At 38.4% G+C, this 27,293-nt stretch overlaps 3 protein-coding genes across 3 annotated transcripts; 1 reads left to right on the top strand and 2 right to left on the bottom strand.

Annotated features, from left to right (window-relative positions):
• The first annotated feature begins 1,714 nt into the window (after window positions 1-1,714).
• On the top strand, window positions 1,715-7,033 carry LOC129743526 (uncharacterized). Its single transcript, XM_055735564.1, has one exon. It carries the CDS (start codon window positions 1,715-1,717, stop codon window positions 7,031-7,033), a length of 5,319 nt encoding a protein of 1,772 aa, XP_055591539.1.
• A 6,688-nt stretch (window positions 7,034-13,721) lies between these two features.
• On the bottom strand, window positions 13,722-20,302 carry LOC129749363 (nucleoside diphosphate kinase 6). The gene is made up of 3 exons (XM_055744323.1): window positions 20,018-20,302; window positions 19,782-19,942; window positions 13,722-14,013 (listed from the first exon to the last, which is right to left on the bottom strand). The coding sequence occupies exons 1-3, from the start codon at window positions 20,227-20,229 to the stop codon at window positions 13,940-13,942; spliced, it is 447 nt and encodes a 148-aa protein (XP_055600298.1). The 5' UTR covers window positions 20,230-20,302; the 3' UTR covers window positions 13,722-13,939.
• Window positions 20,303-20,662: 360 nt separating this feature from the next.
• LOC129749362 (3'-5' RNA helicase YTHDC2-like) lies at window positions 20,663-26,710 on the bottom strand. Its single transcript, XM_055744322.1, has 6 exons — window positions 26,515-26,710; window positions 26,183-26,397; window positions 23,076-25,378; window positions 21,888-23,018; window positions 21,683-21,825; window positions 20,663-21,619 (listed from the first exon to the last, which is right to left on the bottom strand). Exons 2-6 carry the CDS (start codon window positions 26,388-26,390, stop codon window positions 21,514-21,516), a joined length of 3,891 nt encoding a protein of 1,296 aa, XP_055600297.1. The 5' UTR covers window positions 26,391-26,397; window positions 26,515-26,710; the 3' UTR covers window positions 20,663-21,513.
• Window positions 26,711-27,293: the final 583 nt, after the last annotated feature.

The raw sequence follows: 27,293 nt of genomic DNA, 5'->3' as shown, positions 1-27,293 counted from the left end.
TACTTTGAAATCACACCCGCCAAAATTTCTCCTTTCAAATTTTTTATGCTCAGTAAGCTTTGATTTGCTTTCCAGTACACGTGAACTTTGGATGGTCGTTTCTAATGCCAGGCCCATGGTGATGGTGAAAACAATCCCGCCAAAGGATACGAAAATCGGTTGACAAAATGGGTGCCATGACTTTTGGTTCATGGGAATAAAAACGTAAGTTGTATGGGAGGGTCCCTTTTCTTAGATGGGAGGGTCTCAAAATTATTACCTCGACCTTTCTCATGTCCGTTTACATCACTGTACCAAATTTCAAGCTGATCGGTTAAGCGGTGTGGATTTGTATAAGGTGCATATATATAAACAAACATATATAGCCCAACTCATCTTTATATGTATATTAGATTTACAAAACATGCGATTTTCACCATACCTAGAAAAAGAGGTAAACTGCAACAAACTTTGTTATTTTTATGAAAATTCAAATGAAACCATTTGATAATTCATAGTTTTTGACATATTTGTGATGTAATAAGGCGTATAGCACCAATTGCAGTAATTTTTGGGTTTTGTCGAATTAAATTTTTCTTTTTTTATGTCAAAAATGTTTTTGAGGAAAAAGCATCAGTGTGCTGCATACATTTAGGGATAAAAAACCAAACAATTCTACTAGCTGAAATCATAAAAATTTATGTTTGGATGAATGAAATTTTAAAATTAACAAACGCCTGCGGCAAAACAATCATATTCCAGCATATTGAAACGAGATTTGAAAGGTGAATCTTTGATTTGCATTTTTATGCATTTTAGCCCGGACTGGTAAATGAATTATAAATATATTTATTAAAAAAAAAAACTGTCAGAAAAATATTTTTATATAAACAGTGTTGGTATAAGATAATGAAAGCAATATATAGTTTGTAGGATGATGTAGGATATAATTAAGCCAATCCGTCATGAACAATTGAAAATTTAATGTGCCCTTGAATACACCCCTGTTTCCATAATATTATATCCTTGCTATAAATCTATTGGCACCACTGCCCATTTGAAAAGGATCAGAATAAATCTAACCGTTGTGCAAGTCAGACGCGTTTTTTATTTCCTCCGTTCTAGCTGAAAAATCATTCGCTTTTCCTCTTGCTAAATTCCCTGAGCTGTGCGAAAAACATTTTGGTCCTAATCGATCCGGATAGCCTGAGGAATTTCGAATGATTTCCGGCTATCGAAAAGTTTATCGCGAGTGATTTCGTACCGTGTGCGAAAATTTTCGGCTCGACGCCATTTTGGAAAAATCCGTTGCTTCCAAATTGCGACTGTGTGTGTGTGTGCGCATCGCACAAGTTCAAAGACATTCCGCCATATTGGTGAAAAGTGCTCGAAGCACAATTGTGTGAAGAGATCCGCCATCTTGGCGAAGAAAAGTCCGTGACTTTCAGCAGTGTGTGTGTGCTCGTAGCACATTAGTGGAAAAAGTCCGCCATCTTGGCGAGTAAAAATTCAGACACTACAGTAGTGTGTGTGTGCACGTGGCACTAGTGTAAATCGGTCCACCATCTTGGTGCCGAGTGTGTGATCGTGCCCAAGGCACTAGTGAAAAAACTGTCGGTCATTTTGGCTAAATTCAAAATTGAATTGAATTTGAAAAAAAAGTGTTTCCTACAATAGGAAAAAATAAAAAGTGATTGCCACCAGCGGGTGCAAAATAAAAAGTGCTACAAAATCAATGTCCGAATCGGAAACTCCTCATCGAGCAAATCCAGGCAAGGTTCCGAGGAATATTCTGCCATCTGTTGCAGAACAGAAAACCGCCCAGGCTTTACGTGACCAGCAGCGCAAGATGGCTCGGGAAATGACGATTCTTCTCGACCGCCGCGAATTGATCTACGAAAAACTGCTTCGGATAAATGACTCCCTCAAACCTGAACCTGTGAGTATCCACTTACTTAAGCTCCACCTAGAGACGCTCCGAAAATGTGTAGAGGATTTCGATCAGGTACATATGGAAATCGTTGCTAACAAGCCGAGAGATGAGCGGGAAGAACAAAAAGAAGAATATCTGCGTTTTGAGACACTACACAACCAGCTATATGTTGCGCTCCAAACAAAAATTGATTGTCTCACCCCCGCTCTCCCATCGACCAGCAGTGAAATGGCACGACCAGTTCCCCCGCAACATGTCTACGTGCAAGCTGCCGCTCCACAACTGCACGCTCCGTTTCCGGTCTTCGATGGCAACCCGGAAAATTGGTTCAGCTTCAAGAGCCTTTTCCAGAGCATAATGCAGCGATACGCCAACGAGACTCCCGCCATGAAAATTCTGCACCTTCGAAACTCATTGGTCGGCGATGTCAAAGATAAAATTGACCAGGATGTCATCAACACGAACGACTATGACTTGGCGTGGAGAATACTGGAAAATGCTTACGAGGACCGACGACTTATTATGGACACTCACATTGACGCTGTTTTGCATTGTCCCAAAGTCACCATCGAAAACCGGGGACAATGCATAACTAAGCTGGTTGAAACATGCACCAAACACGTCGATGCACTCCGTGGTCATAGTTTCCCAGCAGAAGGACTAGCTGAGCTTATACTCGTCAATGTGATGTACAAAAAATTGGACAAGGAAACCCAAGAGCAGTGGGAGACGAGACTTCCAAGGAACGAGCTTCCGGAGTTCCAAGTATTCGTTGACTTCCTGCGAGAGAGAGGACGAGTTCTGCTGCGCACAGGTCGTTCCGAGCAGCCAGCAAGGCAGCAGTCAACAGTTCCTGCTAGACGTCCAGCATACGCTCCGAGGCCAGCAGCACGATCGTTCATCCAAACTGCAAAGCAATCGTGCCCCTGCTGCAAAGAGGACCATTCTATCTACCGGTGTCCCAAGTTCCAGCACATGAATTTGTCGGACAGGAAGGCTGTCGTCTCAAAGGCCAGTCTTTGCTACAATTGTTTGCGAGCGATGCATCGAGTCAGCGAGTGTCCATCGGAGCAAGGGTGCAAGGTGGAAGGATGCAATCGAAAGCACCACAGTTTCTTGCATCCCACCAACTCAGCCAGCAGTTTGAAGCCAGAACCAGAAAGTGTCCCTGAAACACCCACATCAACGAAGTACTCTGCTACAACATTGTGTACTCACTTGGGAGCCATCACAAAGCAGGTACTTCTATCGACAGCGCAAGTCTTGATTGTCGGGAAAGGTGGCTCCACTGTTCAGTGTCGAGCGCTTCTCGATTCCGGATCCGACAGTCACATCATCAGCGAGAACCTGGCCTCCAAGCTTATGGTAAATATGCGACAAGTGGACCTTCCGGTAAGTGGCTTGAATGACATCCAAACGCGTGTCAATTATGCGCTCACGACACGCATCCAATCCTGCGTGAATGATTATTGCACCTCCATGCTGGAATTTTTGGTCGTTCCATCGGTATCCACCAATCTACCCCTTTTCGAAGTAGACACGCAAACACTGAAAATCCCGACCGGTTTGACATTTGCCGATCCAACTTTCCATGTCCCGGGCTCGGTCGATTTAATTATTGGCAATGAAATCTTTTTCGATTTGGTCCGAGATGGTCGAATAAAGATCAATAACAGCAACCTCACCCTGGCTGAGACTGAATTAGGCTGGGTGGTGTCAGGTTACGTTCAGCCCAGAAAACCCAAACCTCTCCCACGCGTGTGTCAGCTCAACCGCAAAGACACCGAACTCAACGCAACACTGGTCAAGTTTTGGGAAATAGAAAATATGCCAACCGAATCAACATTATCCGCTGCTGAAGCTGCTGTACAGGAACACTTCAAGCTCACCCACACAAGAGACGAGGATGGCCGCTACCAGGTACGTTTACCATTCAACCATCTCAAGGACCAGCTTGGTGGTTCCTACAGCAACGCTAAGAAACGACTCGACAGGCTAATGGTTTCACTCGCACGGAATCCAGTTCGTGCTGAGCAATATTCCGAGTTCATGTCCGAATACCTAGCACTCGGTCACATGGAAGAGGTGAGCGCTTTGATCGACGAGGGATACTACATTCCACACCACGCCGTCTTCAAGGAGTCCAGTTCCACAACCAAAACACGAGTCGTATTTGACGCATCAGCGAAAACAACAACTGGCATCTCGCTAAACGACACTCTCCTGGTTGGTCCAACAGTGCAAAGCGATCTGGTTTCGATTCTGCTCCGATTTTGCACTCACCAAGTAGCGCTAACAGCAGACATCCCGAAAATGTACCGCCAGGTCAAACTTCATCAAGACGACTGTAAGTATCAACGGATCCTATGGTACAACCAAGCTGGCGAACGTACCATCTACGAGCTGCAAACGGTAACTTATGGTGTCGCAAGTTCCCCGCATCATGCAACACAAGCGTTGCTCCAACTGGCAGCAGACGATGGCGAACAATTCGAATCAGCTGCTCGAGTCGTCTCCATGGATAGTTACATTGACGACTTCCTGACGGGTGGCAAAACGGTCGAAGAGGTGATCAACATCTACAATCAACTAACGCAACTCCTGTCCAAAGGTGGCTTTGGTGTCCATAAGTTTTGTTCCAGTAGTCCAGAGGTGCTAAAACTAATCCCAAACGACTTGCACGAGAAGCAAATTGGTTTCGATTCTGACGTCAACGATTCGATCAAGACACTTGGTCTCATCTGGAATCCAACAGCTGATTTCTTCCGATTTTTCGTTCGACCGTCCGAAGGTAATTCAACCACGAAGCGAAGTGTTTTGTCTGACATCGGTCGACTCTTCGATCCCCTTGGATTTTTGGGCCCGATCATCACCACGGCGAAGCTTCTGATGCAGGACATTTGGCGACTGGGAATTGGCTGGGATGAAGAGTTGCCCATCGAGCTGCAAATGAAATGGCAAAATTTCCAACAACAACTACCAACCATCAACGAGATGCGCAAACCAAGACGTGTGATAGCGGGCCATCCAACACTTATCGAGCTCCACGGCTATTCCGATGCATCCAGCCAGGCCTACGGTGCGGTAATATATATCAAAAGCATCTCCTCCGACGGAACCATACAGGTAAATCTTTTGACAAGTAAATCTCGAGTTGCCCCCTTGAAGCCAGTCACTATTCCCCGACTAGAATTATTAGCCGCTAAACTCTTAGCAGAGCTTACGCAGAAGGTTATGTCAGCAATGCAAATTGAATTCCACAATGTGACTCTTTATAGCGACTCGCAAATTGTATTGTGCTGGCTTAAAAAATCTCCTTTGTCGCTTAACCAATTTGTATCCAATCGAGTTGCTTCAATTGTTGAGCTCACGCAAGATTTTCGATGGTGCTATGTACGCACAAATGTTAACCCCGCTGATTGCATTTCTCGGGGTGCTCTCCCTAACGAGCTGGTTGAGAATGAGTTGTGGTGGAAGGGACCTCCAACTTTATGGGAAACTTCACTGCAACCGCAAGATCCATTTCCATTTGATATCAATGATCAAAATATACCCGAACTTCGTAAGCGCAAAGCGCTGACTATTATAGCCAAATCGCCACATATCAGTCTGGATAGACTTAGCAATTACAGACAATTGCAAAGAGCGTGGGTGTATGTACTGCGTTACGCTAAACGGGGTGCCCGAACGCATCCTTTCAATGCGCCTATTTCTGCTGATGAAATGATGTTAGCCGAAACAACTATCCTTCGACTTGTCCAGCAGCAATCATTCCAAACTTTGTTGAGCGACATCCAATCCAAACAAACGAGACGATACAATTTATCCAACTTGGCTCCATTTGTTGGAAACGACGGGCTCATCCGAGTCGGTGGTCGGCTCAAGTATTCTGCTATTCCATACGATGGGAAGCATCAAATCCTTCTGCCTGAACAACACTTTGTGACAACAATCCTGGTTCGCAAACTACACGAAGAAAACCTCCATGTTGGCCATTCGGGACTCCTTGTCATCGTTCGAGAACGGTACTGGCCCGTACGTGCTAAAAAGATAATAAAGAAAATTATTTCGAACTGCATTGTTTGCGCTAAGCTACGCGCAAGACCAGAGCGACAATTTATGGGAGACTTACCGAAGCACCGAGTCAATCCAGCACCACCGTTTTCACTGGTTGGGATCGATTACGCTGGACCATTTACTTTGACCTTCGGAACCAGAGGAAGAAACACTTACAAGGCGTACGTCGTTGTGTTTATTTGTATGACGGTGAAAGCAATCCATTTTGAGCTGGTTACAAATTTGACTACCGAAAATTTCATAGCCTGCTTGAATCGATTTGTGGGCCGCCGTGGATTACCAAGTGATATTTTCACAGACAATGGAACATCTTTCGTCGGCGCTAATAATGAATTAGCCGACATGAGGAAATTATTTGAAGACGAATTACACCGTGCCAAATTACAAGAATTTTGTGCAACTCGTGGACTTAAATGGCATTTTATTCCACCCAGAAGCCCTCACTTTGGCGGAATATGGGAAGCTGGCGTCAAATCGATGAAGTATCATCTCAAGCGAGTAGTTGGAGAAACAAGATTAACATATGAGGAGATGCTTACTTTCCTGGTCCGCACAGAAGCAATACTCAACTCAAGACCTCTTTGCCCGATGTCAGACGATCCTTGTGATGCAGCAGCGTTAACTCCTTCGCATTTCCTGATTGGACGTTCTCTACTGGCCTTACCCGAGTCGTCGCTTATGGAGGAAAAAGTCGGTCGTTTGAATAGGTGGCAACACGTGAAGTACATGCAGGAGCATTTCTGGCGAAGGTGGTCCCGTGAATATTTGCATCATTTGCAAAGTCGTCAAAAGTGGAGCGATGGCGTTCGAAAGTTCACAAAGGGTGATCTTGTTTTACTGGTTGAGGAGAACCTCCCACCCCAGCAGTGGCGACTTGGACGCATCGAGATTCTTCATCCCGGCGAAGACAACATCGTGAGAGTGGTGACGGTCCGCACCGCTAGTGGCAGCGAGTTCAAGAGAGCAGTTACGAAAATAGCCTTACTTCCGGTTGATCTCGAAGGCGAGACTCAACGGGGGGTGAATGAACAATTGAAAATTTAATGTGCCCTTGAATACACCCCTGTTTCCATAATATTATATCCTTGCTATAAATCTATTGGCACCACTGCCCATTTGAAAAGGATCAGAATAAATCTAACCGTTGTGCAAGTCAGACGCGTTTTTTATTTCCTCCGTTCTAGCTGAAAAATCATTCGCTTTTCCTCTTGCTAAATTCCCTGAGCTGTGCGAAAAACACGTCATATTGGGTAAAGTTTTTTAAGGCATCAAAAAAATGTAAAAATTTGAAGATCAAGCTCGATTTTTTTAATTTTCAATAAGAATCAAAAATTAAAAAAAATAAATAAATAAATAGGTGTTATGGTATGCAAATGTTGCTTCTAACCCTGCTGTTGCATGATGCCCCATTTGACGGTAATTCAAATCTTACGATAATGTTCTCTTTACTTCATAATCTGAATTTCGTCGGAGTCATTTTTGTGTCATTTTGTCATGTCATGTTTGTTTGTCATTTTTGTAATTTTTTTCGTTTTTGATATTTGATAATTTCATGTTTGTAATTTTGGTCATTTGTGTCGTTTTGTCATATAGTCACTAAGTTGTTTTGTCATGTTGTCATGTCATTACACGCAGAGAAAATCAGATTTTTGAAATATAATAAAACTAATTTTGATTCAAAACATTCATTTTTTTAAACAGATTCCTTTAAATTGCATTTCACTGTACAATTTTTCCTTGTTTCATATTTTTGATCAAATTTAAATTTGTTCGAATTAGTCTAATCTTAACACATCGGACACGAATATAGAAAATTAACTGGTTTTATGCTAGTATGATAGGTGAAACGGCAACTTAATTCAACCGAATATAAAAATAATTTAACATTTCAATAGAATAAATTATGAAGCTATAAAAACATATTAAATCAAAAGAACTACGATTCGTCACATTTGCTGAACCCAAACTGAGGCAGAAAACCAACCTACCTACCTGCAATAAATGAAACAAGATTTTCATATCAATGCCTAATACACTGGCTGTTGACGTTATTAAAAACCTAGCCCGTGCCAAAGCCTCGCCTTTCTTTGTGATGGCATATTGCTTCAACGAAAAGAGTAAAAAAATCCCCCAAGAGAACAGCGAACGGAGGCGAAAGAATCCAAAAGACTCCTCCAAACCCACCCCAACAACCGCATGCTTTGGAGTGTCACGTCGCAGCAGCAGCCAAGCCAAACCCGGACAACTCCAAACATCCCACGAGCCCCAAACAGATCGACCAGCAGCGGCCAAAATGCGCGGGGTCCCCAAAGAGAGGCACGGGCTGAAGTCAAACTGAGATGGGAACCATCGAACGAAGCGAAACGAGACGCTATTATGAATACGTTTATATTGGAAGCGTGTTTGGCATGCTTTTTGACTCAATAACATCGCCTCATCACCAACCGCTTCGATCGCTGTGGTGGACCAAGCTCAAGTCGAGAGGTGGAGTGGCCACCGCGCGAGCTCGATCGAGGCCCCGGGTAAGTAGGTGGGCAGGTTGGTTGGAGGAAGGTTGATCAGGTCGCGTATTTTCGTCCATTCCGACCGTGGGAGCGTTCGCGATCGCGACGTCAACTCTGTACCGTCACCTGGTGTCGAATGAGGCATAAGTACCTACTTAGCCACCGGCAGATGCTTTTTCCTACGAGTTTGAATTTGAGTCCTGAATTTGAATTCTGATTTTGAATACTTTTTCTGTGATCAGAAGAAGTTCATCGAACATTTAAATTTTGTTATGTTAAAAATTTCGAGCCAGTGATAAAGCAAGACAGAAAATTGTCACGTTGAAACTGGATTCTATTTTCCAGTTTCAACGTGAGATGTAAGGTTCCAAAACCAGAATCAAATATTAAACATATTAAATATCATACATCTTCTTTGCCGATTTGGGCTTACGAACTTCGTTCGCACTGCAAGTTTTCCTCTTGTGGAGCGAACCACGCTAGGCCTACTATTGTGAGGTGGGAGCTACAATTCTATCTGTATCTACCACTGCTAGGTAGTAGGCCCATGAGGAACAAAAAAAACTCTTCATTTCAATTTTTTTTTATAACTATTTTTCATTCCTTTTTTTTATTTCTATCATTATATTTTTTCGACTTTTTCTTTATTTTTTTTTATTTCATTTTTCAACATATTTAGTTTGCTAATTCTTTTTCCTCATTTCTTTCGTTTTCATTTCTTATTTTTTTAATTTCCTTTTATAATCATTTAATTTTTTTTCATATTTTTTATTCATTTTTCATTTATTTTTTTCATTTTTTTTCATTTCTTTTATTAATTTATTCATTTCTTTTTTCTATTCTTCATTTTATTTTTTATGTTTTCTTTTTTTCATTTTTTTTTTTGTAATCTTTTCATTTTTTATTTCTTTTTTTATTTTTTCTTCATTCCTTTTTTTAATTTCTTTTGAAAAAAAATTCATATTTTTTTCAAATGTTTTAAATTTTTTTAATTCCTTATTTTTTTCATTCCTTTTTTATTTCTTTTTCAACTTTCTCTTTTTTTTTCTAATTTTTTTTATATTTTTTAATTTTTTTTTTTAAATCTTTTTTTTAATTTGTTTTATTTTATTTTTTATTTAATTATTTCAATTTTAAAATTTTTTTAACTTCTTTTTTAATTTTATTCATTTATTTCTTTTTCACTTTTTTTTTAACATATATTTATTTTTTTTTCATTTCTTTTTAATTTTTTTTTTCATTTCTTTTTTTCATTTCTTTTTTATTTATTTTTTCATTTCTTTTTTATATTTTTTCTCATTTATTTTTTATTATGATTTTTTATTTCTTTTTTAATTTTTTTTTTCATTTCCTTTAATTATGTTTTGTTTCATTCGTTTTTTTTTCATTTCTTTTTTATTTTTTAACATTTTTCTTTAATTTTTTTGAATTTCTCTTTTCCTATTGCTTTTTTCTTTTTTTTTTATTTCTTTCTTTAATTATTTTTTTTTTAATTTCTTTTTTTATTTTTTTTTATTTTTATTTTTTTTATTATTTTAAATTTTTTTATTATTTTTCCTCATTATTTTTTTATTATTGTTTTTTTTTCATTTCTTTTTTTATTACATATTTTAAAACTTCTTTTTCTTAATTTCGTTTTTCTTTTTTCTTGATTTCTTTTTATTGTTTTTAATTTCTTTTGTTTCGTTTCTATTTTTTCATTTCTTTTATTTATTTTCTCCATTTGAATTTCCATTCTAATTTTTTTTTTCAAATTATTTATTTTTCCATTTGTTTTTTTTTTCATTTTTTGTTTTAGTTTTTCTTTTTATTATGTTTTTCATTATGTTTATAATTTCTTTTTTTTTTTTAATTCTGTCGTTTGTTTTTTTATTTAATTTTTTATATATTTTTTTTTTATTTAATTTTTCTATATTTTGTTTTTATTTTTTAATTTTTTTTTATATTTCTTTTATTTTTATTTTTTTTTATTTTTTTTAAATTTTTTTTTAATTCTTTTTTTATTTTTTTTAAATTCTTTTTTTATTTTTTTTTTTATTATTATTTTAAATTTTTTTTATTATTTTTCCTCATTTTTTTTTTTATTATTGTTTTTTTTTTCATTTCTTTTTTTATTACATATTTGTTACATATGTTTCTTATATTTTTTTATATTTTTTTTGTTTTATTTGTTTATTTATTTTTTTTTCTATTTTTTTTTTATTTTTTTTTCTATTTTTTTTATTTTTTTTTATTTTTTTTTATGTTTTATGATTTTTGTTAGTTATTTTCTCATTTCTTTTCTATTTTTCATTTCTGTTTTTTCATAATCCAATTTCTGTATTTTATAATCCCATTTTTGTTTTACTATCTCATTTCTGTTTTTTAGTATCCTATTTTTTTAATTGTTTTTTTTTGTGTTTTTATTTATTTTTACATTTTTGGTGTTTTTTTTCATTTTTTTATTTCTTTTCTTGTTTTTTTTCATTTTTTTATTTCTTTTCTTGTTTTTTTTTCATTTCTTTAATTTTTCTATTTTTCTGTTTTTTTTTTCTTTTTTTAATGTTTTTATATTTTGATTTTAAATATTTTTAAACATTTCTATTTTTATTTATTTTTAAACTTTTTCATTTATTTTTGTGTTTTTTCATTATTTTTCTCATTTATTTTGTTTTTGTTTCTTTTTACTTTCGCATTATTTACATTTCTGTATTTTTTCATATTTTTTTCATTTATTTTTTTTTTAAATCCTTTTATTCTTTTAAAAAATTTCTCTTTTTTTCTTCATTTAAAAATAATGATTCTTTTTACTTTGATTTTTGTTTCTTTTTTTATTTTTAAATATTTTTATTTCCATTTTAATTTTTCTTTATTCTTTCTTTTTTTAAATTTCTTTTTTTATTTTTTCATTTCCTTTTTTTATTTTTGTTTTTTTCATTGCCTTCAATTATTATTTTTTATTTTTCCATTTTTAATTCATTTTTAATTTTTTTCATTCTTTTTTTTATTTTCACATTTATATTTTTAATTTTTTCCTTTTCTGAAATTTTTTATTTGGTTTTTTTTGAATTTTCATTCCTTTTTTTTATTGTTTCATTGCTTTTTTTATTTTTCACTTTTTTTAAAGTATTTTACTCCTTTTTTTTAAGTTTTTCATTTCTTTTCTCTTATTTCCTTATTCAGTTTTTTTTTTCATCTCTTTATTTAGTTTTTTATTTTTTTTTCAATTCTTTTATTTAGTTTTTATTTCTTTTTTTAGTTTTTCATTTCTTTATTTAGTTTTCCATTTCTTTTTTTTGTATTTTCTCATTGCTTTTGTTTTATTTCTTCATTTCTTCTTTTTTCTATAGTGTTAAATTTTTTTTTATAGCTTTTTTTTCATTTTTAGTGTTTAATTTTGTCTGTTTGTTTGCTTTAATTTTGATATTTAAGCGTTGTTTTTTAACTTAAATTAGCCTATTTTATTATTCGTTTTTTCCGTTTTTAATTCAATTTCATTGTTGTTTTCATGTTTTAATTTTTTTTTAATTTTAATGTTTAATTTTCGTGTTTTGATTATTTAGTAGAAGTCATAAATTGATCCTACCCCAATACTGTGGCTGAATTTAAACTTCTATTTTTTGCTTCTTCTTAATAAATCGCATTAACTAAGCTTCAAATCTCGTCGAATTCAAAATGTTTATTATTTTGTTTGATTTGTAATTTGATTTCTTAATGAACGGTTTTTCTTCTTTCTCGTTTTTTTTTTTAATTGTTTTGATGTCTGATTTTTTCTTATTTTTGCTTTTATTAGATGTTTAATTTCATTTCTGTGTTTGCTTATGTTTTTTATGGTTTTTATTTTTTATTGTGGTTTGCTTATGTTTTCTATGGTTTTTATTGATTTTATTTTTTATTGTAGTTTGTCAAATCATAATTTTTAAATATGTTGGATTTTTTATTTAGGATTTTAATAAATATTTTTAGTTTTAATTTTTTTTATTTATTTGCTTTCGATTTTTTTTTCAGTTTCAGAATCAAGGAAGTACATATTGATATTCGAAGGAAGGAGTTCTTAGTTTTTATTTCTTTGTTTTTTTTTGTTTAAAAAATACGTTTTTTAAAGTTGTTGAATTGAATTTGCAATCAGAAATCAAACTTACTAAATTGAACGGTTTTCTGAAATCGAACGCTAATCATAAAAAGGCAATTCTGTTGTAGACGAGCACAGACCTCTCCACATTTCGACCGAACGGCTTGTGCTGTGCTTCGAAGCACGGTGTGTCCCGAGATTGGTGGGAGCCACTTCCATCCAAATGGCCACCGCGCCGCGCCGCGCCACCGTCGATCTGCGATAACGAACACAACCAAGTGTGGGCCGGAGAAGAAGAGGAGGGCCCGGGCCAGTTCAGACCGCGCGTGTGTCCAGTCCACTGTGAGTGTGGTACAATATAATATATTATGGCATTAGCTGATGGGAGGCACGCGAGAAAACCGACCGAACCAACAAAGCCGCACCAAAACTTGATCGGGCACGGGTCAATCGATGGACGGACGGCCATTGGTTCAGCAACGATTCAGCATTTATCATCCTACCACTATTAGAGAGTAGAGAGCGCGAGCCTAGCCATAGGCCATAGGCTGTGTGCTAAAACATGTGCGCTGCTGATGGGTCTATCAAGTTTGCCGTGCGGGGTCTTTGGATCTCCGAGAGACGGTAGCCCAACTTGTCCGTCGCATGTGCGCACAGATTATTCGACGAGTGAGTTGCTATAATAATCGCGCCACTACCTACCTACTAAACGAGGAGGGCAGGATTAGCACGCGCGCGAGCTGCTTTTTCAAACTTTTGGATTGTTCTACTCGAGGTCTACTTCAACGTCCATGTTTGCTCTACGGTTCTTGAGTAGGTCATTGGAATTAATAATATGACAAATGGCTCGCCTCAACGTTAATTTGAATACTTTAATACCGACGATTGAGATGTTCCTTATTACCTTATTTGCGACTTACTAATACAGTCATCAATTAAAAGAAATTGTTGCTTGTAAAAGTTGTAAAATGAGAACATCGCAGTTTATTGTGACAAATTCATTCAGCTCACGTAGCGTATTTCGGGGAACCATTGCGAGGCTAAATTAATCACACAGCTAAATGGCAGCATCGAACATTGCAAAAAGTGTTAAATTACACATTGTCATGTCGTGTGTACGACAACGTTATAAAAAATAACCCTAAGGGAGGTGATACTTAAAAACAAACGTTCAGCGTTTCTTGGCTGCTACCAAAGGCAGAGGAAGTAAATGACTATGTTGCACAACAACGTCTTTCCGTTTATATTATTGTTGTTTTGTTGTTGTTCCTCCTCATAATTGATACTTACCGGTAAAACTAAACTTAACTAACCATCATCCATCCATCCGAAATGCATAATATCACCGCCAATAAGCCGGGAGCAGAAATGCTATCGCCAATCATCCTTGTGTCTCTAATTTGGTTGTTGGCCAAAGTGTTGATTTGGAAAGAAAATTGCCGCCTCCGTGTGGAACGAGGATTCAGAATCTGGAACAGAGGGAAAGGCACAAAATTAAATTTGTCGTATTATGGCAAAATTACAAAGAGGCGAGGTGATTATTTGTCGGTGTTTTGAATCAGCCTTTTTAAGGCAATTTTAACAATGTTGCATTCCAGTTTTGTTTAGAGTTGACTTAAAGTACCTACCTACTTAATTTTTTTCATATTAAAAACAGTAATACCGGAATCTCTACGATCTTTATAACGAATATGTGCACTTTAATGTAAAAAGGAAAATTTTCCTTCTTACGTTAAAGTTCACGCATTTCATGGTTTTGTTGTAAATTTTAATCTCTTCAAAAATCAGCCAATAAAAGGGAACGTACACATCTGTAGAAAAATACGTTAAAAGGAGAAACGATAGGGAAAATGGATTGTGGACTTATTTGCTGCATACAACCGTCCTCCACCCCTCGAATATCATTTGTTTATTTTGGCCAAAAATCTCACTGGCCTGTGCAACTTTAGAGAACTTTTCGAGATAACACCAGATCTCTACTGGAGTACACTGAGGTTTTTTTACGCGGGTGTTTCGTACCGCGTAGAAAAAATCCACGTTACTTAAAAAAAAGCGTAAGAACCAAGATTATTTACAAATTTGCGTACAAAGAGCGTTTATTTTTTTAAGATAATATTAAACTCAATTAGATAAATAGAATAGTGGAATATAGTGAGGCTTATTTGACATTGTGGAATTCAGATCGACTCATGTCTCATGTCTCAGGTCTCATGTCTCATGCCTCATGTCTCAGATCTCGAGTCTCATATTTCAGGTCTCAAGTCTCAGGTCTCATGCCTCGGGTCTCATGTTTCGTGTCTCTGATCTCCGGTCTCATACAGGTCTCAACTACAAACAGATTCTAAGTGTTTTCCTTTGAAAAAGTCTTCGAATATTTTCTCGCAAAAACCGTGTTAATTTGCAAAATCCGTGTAAATAAAAACGTGTTAATTCGAAAATCCGCGTAAAAAAAACCGCGTTAATTCAAATATCCGCCTAAAAAAAGTCGCGTAAAAATACCGTGTAAAAAAAACCGCGTAAAAAAACCTCAGTGTACATCTATTAGTGTTTTCGTTTATTAGCAGTGGCAACCTAGTTATCCACGAGTTTTGCCCTAACTGCTGTCATTGTGTTCGTTTATTAATTCAAAAGTCCACCAGTTTTTCCCGAGGTTGAATAAACCACACGTCAGATGGAGGTATAAAATTAGAATTAGAAAATTAATCATTCTACTTTGTACCATTCAACAGAACAGTTGTTATTATTTATCAAAAAGGACCTCTAACAGGTTATGGGTTTGCGCTTTGAAGGAAGTTGAAATGGAAAGAAGTGGAATAGCGAAGCTCACTAATGATAACGACGACTCCTAGAAGTTGGAGGTCGAGTTCCTGCTGGTGAGGGAAGGTCTCTGGAGGTACATTTCGCCAGGGGTGAAACCGGAAGCTGCTGCCGACAATCGAAATGTTGCTCTGAGCACGGGCGGAGATTGGGTTGCTGCTGAGCCGCAGCCAACACGGGCACATCCGGAATACTACCACGGCGAAGGATGTATAGGAGAACCTCAAGCGGCAACACGAAACTAAGATCCTTAGTTCCAAGGTCCACATCTTGAAGAAGATTTGCGACCTGAAATATGAAGAAGGTAACGACGTCGAGGAGCACTAACTCGAGTTCGAGGGCCTTTTTGAGAAGTTAACGAATGCTGGAACGATCTCCAGGTGATTTTGGTTTTCCGTATAGCCTACTGAGTAACTTCGATGCCCTGTCGACGACGTTGGAGAATGGAATAGCTGAATAGTTGACACTGGCTTTGGTAAATGACAGGATTATCAACGAGGTCCATAAACGGCCTGAAGCTGTTACGATTGGTCCATCGGTCCTGAAGGTGCAGACCAAAAGTTGTGGCAATCAAGACATTGTTTGCTCCTTCTGCGGTGAATCTGGTCCGTTCGAGGTGTCCGGAATTGGATCATCGATTCGGGTGCAAGCTTGCACGATAAGAATCTGTTCCAAGAGATGGAATCGTACCGAAGAATTCCGAGGACGGTGACGGTTGCTGATGACAAACAAGCAGTGGTCGAAGGAGTTGGCAAAGGTACCGAAAATACTATGACGTTGGGCGAGATCCTCTACGTTCCTGATTTCCGTATGAACCTGGCAAGCTTGTGCAGAAAGGAGTCGAGGTATTCTTCAATCAAGACGGTTTCACCATTTCTAAAAATAGTCAAATGAAGACGGCGACGCCTGCAGGACGACGGTACTTCCTTAAGGCAGAAACACAATACAGCGTCGGTCGTCGCGTCACGTCAGCGGTCAACGCTGTCGATAAGTACTAAAACGCGGACGCGACGCACCCGACGATTTTTGCATCACAATTTAGCGTCAAGAGACCGCTGACGTGACGCGACGACCGACGCTGTATTGTGTTTCTGCCTTTACTCTTACATACGATTAGAGTCCCTACATTCTTCTGTATTTTCTTAGCATAAGTCTGGAACGTTGGAAGCTGTCCAATATTTGTCTGGGAGATGAAGACGCAATTTGGCCGGCCGCCGAAAATGATCAGGTCCAATCAAGGTGGCGAGTACAGAAGGTGAGCGTTGGCTAAGTTCCTCAGAAGCGAATCCTTCAGCTGCTTACAACGGCATACACTCCTCAACAGAACGGTTTCGCGGAGCGAAAGAATCGTTCGCTGGTCGAGATGGCGAGGTGTATGCTCCTGGAAGCTGACATGGAGTACCGCTACTGGGGTGAGGCCATCAACACGGCCAATTATCTCCAGAACAGGTTACCAACAAAATCGATTCGTGAGACGCCATATGAACTGTGGCATGGAAGCAAGCCTGATGTGGAACATCTACAAGTTTTTGGTACTGATTCTTTTGTGTTGATACCGAAAGAAATCAGATTAAAATTGGAGACCAAAACGAAGAAGTTAACATTTGTTGGCTACTCTCAGCAGGACAAAGCATGGCGTTTCATCAACAGGAAAACTAAAAAGGTGGTCTTCAACAGAGATGACCGGATCCATACGCCACAAGATGCTTCTTCGAAGAGGCTGAAATCTGAAAAAAACCGAGGTCCAAGAGCTGCCACCGATGGTCCTCAATCTGATTGGCACCGTAGAACATCGCATTGATGAATACAACGATTTCCGAGGATTTGGTTATACTGATGGCGTCGATGATGATCCACTTGCTGACGAGAATGGCCAAATTCCGGAGGAGCTACTCGACGTTCAGATGAAGCCACTCGATCTTGCGGAGGAACCGCAAATCTACTGAAAAAGTTGTAACAGCAGAAAGCGACGTTCCGAACGATCAACAAAGGGTATCCTACCGAAGCGGTTTGGAGTTGTGGTCGCTCAAGATAATCATCGACTGATTCCAAGAACTATCAGGAAGCCTTGGGTTGTCCGAACAGAGAACTCTGGGAAACAACCATATCCGACGAACTCAAATCACTACATCAGAACGGTGTCTGAGAACTTGCCGCGTTACCTCCCGGAAAAAAGTTCATTGGTTGTCGATGGATCTTCAAGAGAAAGGAAGACGAATTCGGAAGGACGATCCGTTGCAAGGCTCGTTTTGTGGCACAAGGTTTCAATCAACGCCAAAGCTTGGATTACGATGAGTTTTTTGCTACGGTAGTTAAGCAAGCTACATTACGCTTACTGATGACCATTGTTGCTCGTTGTGGAAGACTGGTGAAACACGTGAACGTGAAGACGGCCTATCTAAACGGAGATTTAGATGAAACCATCTACAAGAAGCCCCCGCCTGGTGTCTCTGCTGCAAAGAGAGAGATGTGCCATCTGCTTAAAAGTCTTTAGGTCTAAAGCAGTCGGCACGAATGTGGAACCTCAAGCTGGACGATGTTGTGAGGAAAGCTGGATTCAAACCGTCGGAAGCGGATCCGTGCCTCTATGTTCGGGATCAAAACGGGAAGCTGGGCTGCATCATCGTATATGTGGACGGTATGTTGGTCGCAACATCCAGCGAAGCCGAGTATCAACAGGTCTTCAAAACTATTTGGAGACGAATTTCCAGCTAACGTCGCTTGGAGATAGCAAGCAGTTCCTTGGTATCCAGGTGGTCCGATCAAGGGAAGGTTTCGATCTGGGTCAAAAGGCATACATCGGGAAGCTGCTGGAGAGGTTCAACCTGAGCGATGCGAAAGGTTCACGGATCCCGATGGATCCCAGCTACAGAAAACAAAAGGAGGAGATGGAAGATCTTCCCAATTCCGACCAACATCAGAGCTTCGTTGGAAGTTTGCTGTATCTAGCGGTGAACACGCGACCAGACATCGGGATTTGTGCATCGATTTTTGGAAGTGAGCCCTGCAGTACCTCAAGGAAACCGTGGAACTCAAGCTTCATCTGGGAGGTGACTCAGATGGATTAGAAGGATATGCCGACGCAGACTGGACAAGCATGGTGCAAGACCGAAAATCCAACTCAGATTACCAATTCAGGCTGGGTGACGGTACCATTCTATGGGGAGCCAAGAAACAAACACGCGTGGCTCTTTCTTCAACCGAAGCGGAATACATATCCCTTGCTCAATGCTGCCAGGAACTACTGTGGTTGCGGAAACTGCCTCTTGATGTCGGGGAACAGGTGTGTAGGGTTCAGTTAAAACATTTCCCGATTTGGAAACGCTTATTCTTTTATCAAATTACTCAGCTTCTAATTTTCACGTTTTCACTCCTAAAAACTGTCTCTTCCCTCCTCTTTCCCAATGCCGTCTTTGATTTTACCTAAACTAATATTTGTTATTGATGTAGATAATCACAACACTTATCATCGAGCGACTCTACAAGGTGAAAAGTTCAACTCGAATTAAGGAAGACCTTCAGAGCTGCATCAAATTGGTAACCGGAAGTAGTGAAAAAAAGTCCGGAAACCAAGTACCACCAACTTGGCGGAAGGAAATGTGATCTTTCTTGAGTATTGCCCAACAGAACTGATGCTGGTGGACATCTTGACGAAACCGTTGAACCGGGTCCGTTTGGAATAACTTCGAGGGAAGATGGGACTCCAACCAACATGTGCTGAGGAGGAGTGATGGAGTACATCAAAATAATTAGAAAATAAATCATTCTACTTTGTACCATTCATCAGAACAGTTGTTCTTATTTATCAAAAAGCACCTCTAACAATCTCGACATTTCAAGCATTTTTAAGTCATTGGCATGAAAAAAATAATATTTTGATTTCTTCGATTTCCTTTGATCTCCCCTTCGAGGATTTTTAAGTGTAAAAAAACCGATAACTTGGGCGCTTGGGGCACCCCTAAATCAAGTCCGTTTGAGCTTAAATTTTGCACAGGTCTTTTTTTTTGTTGAAACTACAAAATGTATATGGTTGATTTTCGAAGTTCGACATGACCCACTTGGCTGCCCACGGGTATCAGTTTGTCTGACAAAAAAAAGGTATTAAGAAAATATTAAAAGCTCCCTATATGTTAAAAACCAAAGCCGTTTGCTCGAGTATGCCATTTGTATCTCTGAAAAAAGCTTGCAAGTCAATTGTTTGCCCCTTTACTTCTGCAAAATACATTTGTTTCTATCCATTTTCATAATGAAACAGAATCATTTTTTTCATTTACGGTCCTGAAGAACAATGTTACACTTCAAGAATTGATTGAATAAATATTTTTGTGCCAAGCTAGAGGGATTCTAAAGTTTTTAGATAATTATAAGGTCGGTATTAGATCTTTTGTTAAAAATTAATAAGAGCAGTTTGCGAACTTACCTGAACCGTGGCTAGCGTTTCGCGTATCTGATAACCCGCATAAACTTCGAACACACTCTGGGTTCGAGTAAACAGCCTTGAAAACTTTGGTAGGGCCCATCAGTTCTCGCCACCGAGCTATAACATTCTCACCGGACAGGACCAACACCTCTAGGGGTCCGCTTAAATATTGAAAAAAACAACAATTAATTACCTTTCAGTAATTTATAAGAAAAAAAATTAATTTCATAACTTACCTCGTCATCAGCGAAATAAGCCGACGGTAGAAGAACTTCCCCTCATGGTCCTGGTAGAACTGCCGAGCTTGTGATTCTGTCAGCTGAAGCTGTTTCCGCTGCACTATCCGAATACCGCATGATTCGATGATTCCTTCGGCCGTACGATAGGCGATGGGGTTTTTCAACAAATGAGGTTTAAAAATTGCTAATGTGAACACACTTTTACTCATGATTAACAAATATTTCTGAAAATATTCACTATCCTCATTGCAGCTGTTGTTTACGCAATCAGTTTGTTTGTTTTGATTTTGACATGCACGCCCAACGAGAGGCGCTTCCGATGATAACGTACCGCAATAAATCTTTAATATAATATTAACTTTAAAAAAAAAATGTGTTTAAAACGTAAATCGTAGGTAATAAAAACTATTGAAATAATATTTAAAAAAAAATATTTTATTCCAAATTAACTTTCAATCAATGATAAAAGCATTGAATTTTTTAAGCTCAAAATCGAACAAATCTATTTTTGAAATTTTAAATCTCTTTACTTTTTAAATGTTTGAACAAACTGTCTGCAAGCTTTTAATGATAACATTAAACTTCAACTCAAGTAACATTGTCTCAGGGATATTTCTTTCGTTCAGCGAAAATACGGTCGAGTTTTAAATTTTGCGATATCTGCTCACATTGATAACTTTAAAAGTTTTCAGGTTTTTATTCCACTGTTTACAGTTTCATTTATTCAAGTTTTTTTTTATATTAAATAGTACGCTGATGCATTTTTTGTTTGTTATCATCTATTATTTTCATTTTTATTTGATCGTTCTTTTTTCTTTCTTTGTCAATGTTTCCACAGCAACTGCCACTTAGTTTTGCAAAGTCCTTCGTCTTTGTGTCTGGCTTTGAATTTTCTGTTCTACTGCTAAGTATGTTTACCTTCTACTAATAAATGTACTGTTCAAACATTCGCAACGCAAATATTGCGAATCTATATAGAATTGCAACATATTAAGTATATATTGCATCGTCAAGAACAAAGTATCTTGGAGGGGAATCTGGTATTATACAACATGTTGATTGATTACTGGAATACAGTTTTGTTTTATTTATCAAACAGTTTTCTCTTCAACTAATTCTTCACTTTGTTGTGCCTGCTTTTAAAAGGGTAATTCGATAATTGAAATAATTGTGAAAATGTACTCATTCGAATTTGTGATTTAAGTATTATTGAATTCTTTAAAAAGTGTTGTTGGACAAAAATATGTGCTCAAATATGTGTCTGTGTGTGTATGTGTTTTGTTCGAGTAAATGTTTTTTTTTGGTGTATGTGTTTGGATACAAATGTGGTTTGTGTGATTTTTGATAGTGGGTAGTAATGAAAAATAAGATACAAGTTTACGAATTCCCTTGACGCTAATTAAGATGCGTTGTAAAATTGTCTAAATTGTCTGCATTGAAGAATGTCGACCAGAAAATGTCGGTGTTCGATTTAACATGAACATCAACCACGTTTACTTGAAAAATTCCAACAATTCACGTCCCGATAGAGGAGATAGCTCTTCACCATCGAGGTATTCAGCTAGCACGCGACCTCGCATGAAACTTTTTTCGTACGTGCTGTGAATAGATTAATAATAGATTTAGGGTTTTAAAACAATTTTGAAAGTTTTATAAACATACCTTAAAGTATCGAAAGATACAACTTTCTGAGAAAAGATATTTAAGTTTGTTTGATTGGCCACCAAACTCAAGCGAGCTGCACCGGAGAAACATTTGCTTAGTGATATGTGGAAAAACAGAATTATGGTAAGATTCGGTGACTTCTGCAAAATAAAAATAAAATATTAGAATTCTGCAGGACGGCCAAATTGACACTGATGAATACTTTTAGCAATTTCGTTAACTTCGGTTGAAGCGAGGGCGAGAAGCACCATCCGCAAGGGTCCTGTTTGGCCTGTTGGATATCATCAGCAGATGCGGCGTGCAGGACAAAAAACTTCTGTTTGGGTTCGGCTTTCTGATTGTTATTTTGACTACTGTTATTAGTATGTTTGTTGCTGTGCTGATGCTGCTTGCTGCCATTGGGAAAGTTTTGGCTGTTGTGACGTTTTTTGCTATTGTTGTTGTTACTATTGTGGTAACCTGATCCTCCAAGAGCCAGCTTGAAATCGTTGGACGCAAAATTAAACGGATTCGTCGGTCCGTTATTCAGGTTCAAATGATCCTGTATCACAGGGCGCGGTTTCTGCCCAATGTTGTTGTGGCTGGCAAACCCAGCATGGCGGTCTTCTTCCTCGAGGAGCCGAACCACTGTGTTAAGCAGGTACAGATCGTTAGAGTTTGGCAGGTAGCTCCTTGGATTACTGATGAACTTGAGAAACAGTCCACTCAGCTTATGCCGGAAGTGGAAGAAGGTTTCACCAAAATCACTGTCTACCGCAAAATTGATCCAATCGTCGATGATTAGCTTGCTCTTGTCGGTATTATCGTTATCGTCGTAATCCGATTTTGAGTCATCTAACTCACGGCAAGAAATCAGCGATTCTTCTTCATTCAGGAACAATGGTCCAGAGAAAAGAGCAACCGTCAAAGGAGTCACAACCGTATTGCACTTGATCAAGCAATGGAATCCAGCTCTAGTCTTCTCCTCAAAAACAATCCACTCCGATGGGAGCTGCAAAATACTCTCCTTGTTCTTCTTTAAGGATTTGTCCCGGATGACCGAACTTGGATGTGGACTGATTTTCTTATCGATCCTAGTTTTGATCGTTGCATTCTCTTTATCTACTCGACAGACGTTGGGATACAATCCAGCCACGAAACAAGCCTTCACAACCGCCCAACAATCGGAATAGTGATTCAAATCTTGTATATTACCCGCACCGTAACTTTTGACAATGCCACATGCTCTCAAATGACCCAGTATCTTTCCTCTCAAACCAGCGATAGTGTCCATCGTGCCCGAGTTAAGGAAATACCGACTGCAAAACTGGCGTTCTTTCATCGAAGGTTTGACCTGAAATTAAAAAGCGATTATTCGAAAAGTGTTTAAACGAACACAAAAAATTCTTACTTCATTCCATTTTTGATACGCTCGCAATAAGCAAAGATAATCGCTGAAAGAATCCTCGGCCATTTCTCGCTTCATTTTAGCTGCCCGGTCCTTGTCCACAGCAGTCGTTGGCAGTATAAAAGGATCGTTTACACTTAGTGCACTTACAATGGTCAGCACCGGATCGATACATTTCAGGAAGATGCCATATAGCAGAATCTTTCCTAAACGCACATCCACCGGCAAATCTGCGAGAATCAAACCTAGCTCGGTGAGATTTTCGTCGTCATCAAGAGCCCCTAGCTTTTGCAGTAATTTTATGCTCTGCTTGATGCTCATCGTAGACGGTGCCTGAATGGCATTACTTAGAAAATCCAATATCGAAGTATCGTTTGCGATAATTGATGTCTGTAGACAAATTTCCGTCAACGGAACCCGCAAAATTTCAGGCAACGTGAATTTATCCATTGACTCGAACCGTTGCCTCGTATAGAGTCGAAAGCAAACACCGGGTTTGGTACGACCTGCCCGTCCAGCCCGCTGTGTTGCACAAGCCTGCGAAATCCACGTGGCCGTTAGCGACGTAGTGGAGGTCACCGAATCGTAGTTTTTCTGCTTCACTTTGCCAGTGTCGATAACGAACACAACATCATCGATCGTGATCGACGTTTCAGCAATATTAGTAGACAAGATAATCTTCCTCATGTTGGGTGGAACAGGCTTAAATACCCCCTTTTGGTCGTTAGTTTGCATATTGCTGTGTAGCATAAATATTTTGAACCGATTCGAACAGTTTTGACTGCTCAGCAAATCATACTGTTCCAGAATGTCGTCGTAGCCGAGGAGGAAAACTAAGATAGCCCCCGGGCCCATATTATTGCAGATGTACATGATGGTGTCCAATATCAACCGATGGTCAACCCGTTCGTCATTCACCGTACTGTGGTAGATTTCCACCATTATTTTGGACAGCTGCTTCGGAGGAGATTGCATCATCTGTTGATGTTGTACTTGTTGGTTTTGCTGTTGTTGCTGAGAACTCATGGCTTGTTCTAGCATTTGCGAACACGCATTGTATCCATTAATACTTACAGACCAATCGAGAGCAGTGAAGTTGTGTTTTCCCTTGATGGACGAATCCGCGCCCATATCAAGAAGACGCTTGACAACACTGGTATAACCTTTAGCGGCGGCAATCATCAGCGCCGTCATCTTTGTCTCGGTGTGTTGAAAATTGATCGGATTGTTTTCATCCTCAACTAAGTAAAAGAAATGATTAAAATCATCTGGATTATGTTCAATCCAGCACAACTCGAGAATATCGTTCATCAGCAGTATAGTTTCATCATCCATATTGGCAGTATTGACCACTTCTGGTGCTCGCAGCTGCTGGATTACAACCGGTGCCGCTTTGTACTTTCGTTTAACCTCATTGATTTTGGTATTGTAACTGTCTACCATAAACAGAACATCCTCCAGGTAGTGATTTTCGATTGGGAACAATCGTCCAGGAATTTCCAACAATGGGGCGTTATTGAAGTATTGAGAGAACGTGTTCGATTCGATGGTGGCTGACATAAGTATTATTTTAATATTGGTATTTTTAAGAACTTTTTCCCGCAGTGCAATCAACAGAAAATCAGAATACTGATCCCGTTCGTGTACCTCATCCACTATAATGTGTGTCAGCTCGCTAAGAGTATTATTAGCATTCTTGCCCATTAGGCAACGCAACAGAATGCCGTTCGTGCAAAAGATCAAATTGGTCATCGGACTCAGCCTGCTTTCCAGACGAATGTGATACCCAACTGTCTGACCAAGGTGTTCATTTCGTTCATAGCTGACCCGATCGGCTACCGTTATGGCTGACAACCGTCTGGGTTGCGTACAAATGATGTGGCATGGTTCCCCTCTCAGAGCACTCGCTTCCAAAATATACTGAGGGATCTGTGTTGTTTTGCCGGAACCGGTGCTGCCAGAAATAATCAACACCTGGTTTTGGTTGAGACAGTTGAGAATTGCCTCCCGGTATGGCGCAATCGGAAGCTGTTGTCTGTGATGCAACACCTGCATGGTGGAATTTGGTGGCGGTGGAATGCGTTTTACGGGATTGTTTGCTGATCCAAGACTTAGGGTGTAGGCCGTCAAGCTGGGATAAAGCTTGCGACGGGAAAACGAGTCAACAATATCTTTCTGAAAGCCTCCCTGCTTCATCACAAGCATCTCGATCAGCTTCCGGGAGTTGTCGCTGACTTCCAGACTGGCATCGTCGTGAATCAGTGATAATATGTTCGATTTGTAGATCGTCAGGTAGCGCTTGTTACCTAGTGAACAATAGGAAGATGTTTTTAGCATGAATTTATAGTTTATTCGAAGTATTTCGTGTACACAAGTACCCCGTTAAGTCAAATTAAGGTTATCGAGACCACTTTAAGGCAGCCAGCCCTTGTTTTTTTTATCAAGGAATTTTAAACTTGATTATCGATATTTTTAACTGTTTGTCGATTTTTTAAATTTTCACAATTTTATTTTCATACTTTTGCGTTTGACCGAAAACCAAAAAGTTTTGAAAAATGTATGGAAAACAGCACAACACGACTTCTATTTCGATATTCGAAAAGCAGTGAGGACTGTTGTAGAATAACTTAACAACAAGTTTGAAACTTATTTGTGCATTACACTTTAACTAGATAAGTTAAAAATTTGGAAATTGAAGGAATCAAACTTAATAGATAAATATCAATAAAGAAAACGTGAAGAGTGAAAACTTAAGGCATTAAGAGACTTATACAAAAAAAACTGTCAAAATATTATAAGAATTATTTTGAAACCCATTTCGACAAGTTCAATAAAAGAAATACAAAACGCGTGAAACATTTTTAAATTTGAAAGAACGTATTCTATACGGGAAGGATAATTACAAACTCTCTATCAATTTTGGACATTTAATGCCGTGAATATGAATTGTTCAATTTCTGTTTTTTTGAAATTGTGTCAATGATAACTCTTAATATTATTCTATCTAAATGATGCATTGAATTCTAACAATGCCCGTTATTTGGCACTAAATTACACGAATGTGAAAAAAAATATCTTATTTACTTCTTGTATCATTCAAGTTCACTCACCTTTCCCGTGGGATTTCGATTTGAGGGATTTATTTTTGACATAGTCATGGATGTACGCCCTCTGTTCCCGGGTAAAGGATGCCGGAAAATCGAATTCATTCAGCTTCTCGTCCTGCACAAACTTGTCGATCATGTAATGGATAGCAATGCGAACATCCTCCTGAATGTTTACCTTACATTGCTTAACGGGTTTTTTTCGACCGGCCATGTTGGAACTGATAAATATACAAAAATCGAATTGAATTTCTGGACCAGGTTAGTGGGGAGGTGGAAGCGGAAGGAATACAAAATTTTTCCACCCTTCCACCAGCCCAAAAGGAAGGCATATTTACCGATTTTCCGATGGGTTTCTGTCTTTTCTCCAACTTCCACTGGTGGAGAACAGATCAGATCACCGATTGAGCCAAAATTTGCTCCTTTTACTGGCAAAATGGGCTCACAAAACCGACATTTACGACACGAACGACAACTTTTTTTCGAGCGCACCAAATTTTCTTCAACTTAACACGAATGTCAAAAAACTGTTATACAAGGTAAAAAATAACTACTCAGCGGCGAGTATTTTTCTACACATTTTTGGGTTGCGTAATTCTGACAAGATTGTATTTACTCACATCAGTAAGGTTCGATAATGAGTAAAATATCACGATGTATAAAGCTTGGTCTCTAATTTCAAAACATTTGTGATTGAATCAGTTGATAAAACCAATGCGTTTTCTAGATAATCTACAAAACGTACTACACATACGCAATGTAAAACTTGTAACTAAAACTAAGCACGATAACAAAACATATAATAAGTTTTTATATTTCTTTTAAATAAGGTATCATGTTATTAAATTCTTGGTTTTGATTTAATAAAAATAATTTAAAGTAAGATTTTATCCGTTATTGATTGATGAAATCTTTTAATTTGTGAAATTTGTTACTTTCGTGCAGCCTTCGCTTGAAGTAAGGTGAGAATGTTCTTGGCCAGGTGTAAAACAAGGGGGATACATAATAACCTTGGTGTAAAAAAAATCAAGTTACTCATCTGGAGGTCAAACCTCGCGTGAGCTTTCATTACGTCGAATGAAACAAAATTTGAAAAACTTAGATATTCACTAAAAAA

The sequence above is a fragment of the Uranotaenia lowii genome, chromosome 2, assembly GCF_029784155.1.
Source record: "Uranotaenia lowii strain MFRU-FL chromosome 2, ASM2978415v1, whole genome shotgun sequence".
Taxonomy (NCBI): domain Eukaryota; kingdom Metazoa; phylum Arthropoda; class Insecta; order Diptera; family Culicidae; genus Uranotaenia; species Uranotaenia lowii.
This window is presented reverse-complemented; position numbering and strand designations above follow the sequence as displayed.